Source organism: Diceros bicornis, chromosome 19, assembly GCF_020826845.1.
Source record: "Diceros bicornis minor isolate mBicDic1 chromosome 19, mDicBic1.mat.cur, whole genome shotgun sequence".
NCBI lineage: Eukaryota > Metazoa > Chordata > Mammalia > Perissodactyla > Rhinocerotidae > Diceros > Diceros bicornis.
In genome coordinates, this window is record NC_080758.1 from 17,245,757 (window position 1) to 17,249,851 (window position 4,095).

A 4,095-nucleotide genomic window follows, 5' to 3' on the forward strand; every position below is an offset into this window, starting at 1 on the left:
GGGTGAAACTTTTACTAACTTTAAACCTTGATAAGTTATCTATGAATGTTTTAATTTTTAGAGTAACCACTAAATGATCAGAGAATGTATAACTCACAAAATAGTGGGGGAAATGGAAAGATTTTTTAAAACCGTCTATTTAAAATAAGAGAAGAGGGGCTGGTTTGGTGGTGTAGCAGTTAAGTTCATGCCCTCTGCTTCAGCGACTCAGAGTTCGCCGGTTCGGATCTTGGGCATGGACCTACTCACCACTCATCAAGCCATGCTGAGGCAGCTTCCCACATAGAGTAACTAGAAGGATGTACAACTATGACATACAACTATCTACTGGGGCTTTTGGGAGAAAAAAGGAGAAAGATTGGCAACAGATGTTAACTCAGGGCCAATCTTCCTCAAAAAGAAATAAAATAAAATAAGAGAAGAAAGGAGAAAAAATAAACCAAAGAGGGGCCAGCCCAGTGGCATAGTGGTTAAGTTTTCACGCTCTGCTTTGGCAGCCTGGGGTTCAAATGTTCAGATCCCAGGCACAGACCTACACACCACTTATCAAGCCATGCTGTGGCAGGCGTCCCACATAAAGTAGAGGAAGATGGGCACAGATGTTAGCTCAGGGCCAATCTTCCTCATCAAAATAAATAAATAAACCAAAGAATAAATCAGGAAGCACAAAATAAGATGGCAGATTTAAACCCAAATATATTAGGAATTATATTAAACATATAAGTTTAAAGACAGTTAAATGATAACAGACACACCACAAACAATTTTTCCCCCTCCCCAAAGCCCCGGTACGTAGTTGTATATTCTAGTTGCAGGTCCTTCTAGTTCTTCTGTGAGAGCCACCACCACAGCATGGCTACTGACAGACAGGTGGTGTGGTTCCCCACCTGGGAACCAAACCCAGACTGCCAAAGTAGAGCACACCGAACTTTAACCACTAGGCCATCAGGGCTGGCTCCACAAACAATTTTGATTGGCAGCCATCCCCAAAGCCACCCCGCCCCTTGAAAGTGAGGGACGACAAGTAGCCTTTTCCTGATGACTCACACTGCCCCTTGTGACCCCCCGTGACTGCTCCTTGACATCACACAGTATAACTCGCAGAGTCAAGGGGGCTGGTACAGACCTTCTTCACCTCCCCGCAGGGCTGCTGTGGGTTTTTGGCTCCTGCCTCTGTGCTATATAGTTCTTCTGTCTCACGTGCCGTTTGATAACTCTGTTCTCTGTGCAGCTGCTTCCGGCAGCTCCTTGTCCTGTTTCTAACCCACCACTCACGGTCCCAGAGAACAACGAACACGAGAACATGAGTCGTTAAGACCTTCGCCTACAAGGGCCAACTCTGGGGCAGAGGACAGCTCTCTCCTTCTTACCAAAGGGCTTTTCCACGAGGGGTATTACATTTTGACTCTGAGCGGTGAGCTACTCTGCTTCAAGAACAATTTCTCATGGAGCCAGAAGCCTTAGAAATTTGCCCTTACAACCCTCACCACCGAATCCCACTCAGCAGATTTCAGTACCACCTGGCATCATGCAGGAGAAAGAACCCCAAGAAAGCCAAAAAGACTGCCAGCTGCAAATACAACGCCTGCCACGTGGTCCCCATCAGGAAGCTGGAGGAGCACAAGGCTGCCTGTGTCGACAGGAGCACGGCGGAGGAGGAGGGCAGCGTGAGCCCTCTGAAAGTTAGCCTCCCAAGTCCAGAGCAGAACAGAAACACCCCTCTGGTGTCCCCCTGGCTCCCCAGCGCTGAGGTCTGGAACGTCGATGGTCCTAACTGCCACCCCATGTTCATCCTTATGACTTTTGCTCCCCAAAAGCTTGCTTGTGAGAGCGACGGAAGAGAGACAGAGAGAGAGGACCACCTCCCATCCTTGATCACCCCCCACAAGATCCTCAGACCAGGAGAGTAGACCTCCAGCAGCAGAAAGGAGACCCACGCCTCTTAAACGCATGAAAGGAGATGCAACTCACAAGAATAAAAGGCATGCAAAGTAAATTTCACTGGAATACTTTTTTTTTTGTCACCTAAGCAGATTGGTAAAGATTAAAAGGCTTACGAGATTCTGCCAGCAAAAGTGGGGCAAAATGGGCACTTTCATAACATTGGTGAGAACATAAGTTGATAAACCTCCATGGAGGGCAATTTGACAATAGCTATAAAAATTACCAATGCACTGTGCTTCGATGGAGCCATTCCACTTCTAGGAATTCGTCCTTAAAATATAGTCACACATGTGGAAAATGAGGTAAATACAAGGTTATTCACTGCAGCGTTATTTGTAGCAGCAAAAGGTCAGAAATGATCTAAATATCCACTAGGAGGGTTTGATTAAATGAAGTGTGGTGCAGCTATACAATGAAATAGTATGCTGCCATGAAAAAGAGTGAGGAAGCTCTTTCTGTACTGACATGGAAGGGCTAAGACATGTTGTTTAACTTGGAGACCAGCAAACTGTTTATCTAAAGGGCCAGAGAAAAAAATATTTTAGACTTTTTTTGTGAGCCATATGGTCTCTGTCGCAACTATTCGGTTCTGCCTTGGTAGAGTGAAAGCAGTCACAGACGATATGTAGACAAATGAATGTTATTAGTGTCAATGAGTCAATTCCGAGTCTTAGCGGCCCTGTGTACAGCAGAATGGGACCCTGCCCAGTCTTTCTGCGTCATCCTCCCCCCTTCTGGCGCTGTCTCATCAGACAACACTCCGCTGCTATTCACAGGGTTTTCATGGCCAAATTTTTGAGAAGTGGGTGGCTAGGTCCTTCTTCTTAGTCTGTCTTAGTCTGGAAGCTCCACTGAAACCTGTCCACCATGGGTGACCCTGCTGGTATCTGAAATACTAGTAGCATAGCTTTCAGCATCACAGCAACACACGGCCACCAGAGAATGACAACTGACAGATGGGTGGTGTGGTTCCCTGACTGGGGAACCCGGGCCACAGCCGTGAGGGCACTGAATTTTAACCACTAGACCATGGCTGCCTCAAATGAACATAGGTTTCCATAAAACTATTTACAGAAACCAGTCATGGACTGGATTTGCCCAGTGGGCCAGTTTGCCAACCCCTGGTTTAACGGATAAAAGTCAAGTCCAGAACACTCTATATGTTGTGCCACCATTTTGTAGAGTTGTGGGAAAGGAGGTGTATAGGGATGTGCTTATATTTGCATAAAATTCCTCTTCAAGGATCCACTAGAACAGGGGTCTACCCACAAAGCCTAAAATATTTACTATCTAATCCCCACAGGAAAACATTGCTAATCCCTTCACCAGAAACTAATATCAGCTGCCTCCGGGAAGACCACCAGGTGACAGCAGGTCAGGGAAGAGAGGATTTTTACACGTGAACACATGTGAATGCATTATCTGGTCAAAAAATTAAAATACACATTTTTCAGGAGGAAATTTTAAGTAAGTTGTCTTTTTGTTAAAAGATTGGCCCTGAGCTAACATCTGTTGCCAATCTTCCTCTTTTTTCTTTCCTTTTCCTCCCCAAAGCCTCAGTACATAGTTGTATATTCTAGTTGCAGGTCCTTCTAGTTCTTCTATGTGAGCGGCTGCCACAGCATAGCTACCGACAGACAAGCGGTGTGGTTCTGCGACCAGGAACCGAACCTGGGCCACCGAAGCGGAACACGCCAAACTTTAGCCACTAGGCCATCAGGGCTGGCTCTTAAGTTTTTTAAAAGCAATCATAGTGCTCGCTTCGGCAGCACATATACTAAAATTGGAACGATACAGAGAAGATTAGCATGGCCCCTGCGCAAGGATGACATGCAAATTCGTGAAGCGTTCCATATTTTTTGGGTTGTAATTAGTATTTTGGTGGTGAACATGATGTAATCTATGCAGAAATAGAAGTACAATGATGTACACCTGAAATTTTTACAATGTTATAAACCAATGTTACTGCAATAAACAAAAAATTAAAAAAAATAATAATAAAAAAATAAATAAATAAAAGCAATCATAACTTTGCCACCCCTGACCCCTTCAACTCTTTCTACAAAGTATTAAATAAAGATTTATTCTTGGGGGAAAAAGAGAAGTTCTGGATGTTGGCCTCAGAAACTCCACGATTAACAAAGTGCATGG

At 44.8% G+C, this 4,095-nt stretch overlaps 1 protein-coding gene and 1 non-coding gene across 2 annotated transcripts; both read left to right on the plus strand.

Moving 5' to 3' along the window:
- The first annotated feature begins 1,445 nt into the window (after positions 1–1,445).
- Positions 1,446–1,910, plus strand: GTSF1L (gametocyte specific factor 1 like). The gene has a single exon (XM_058562117.1). It carries the CDS (start codon positions 1,446–1,448, stop codon positions 1,908–1,910), a length of 465 nt encoding a protein of 154 aa, XP_058418100.1.
- A 1,787-nt stretch (positions 1,911–3,697) lies between these two features.
- LOC131418815 (U6 spliceosomal RNA) lies at positions 3,698–3,804 on the plus strand. The gene has a single exon (XR_009223054.1). It is a non-coding gene; the product is annotated as a U6 spliceosomal RNA (small nuclear RNA).
- The last annotated feature ends 291 nt before the right edge of the window (positions 3,805–4,095 follow it).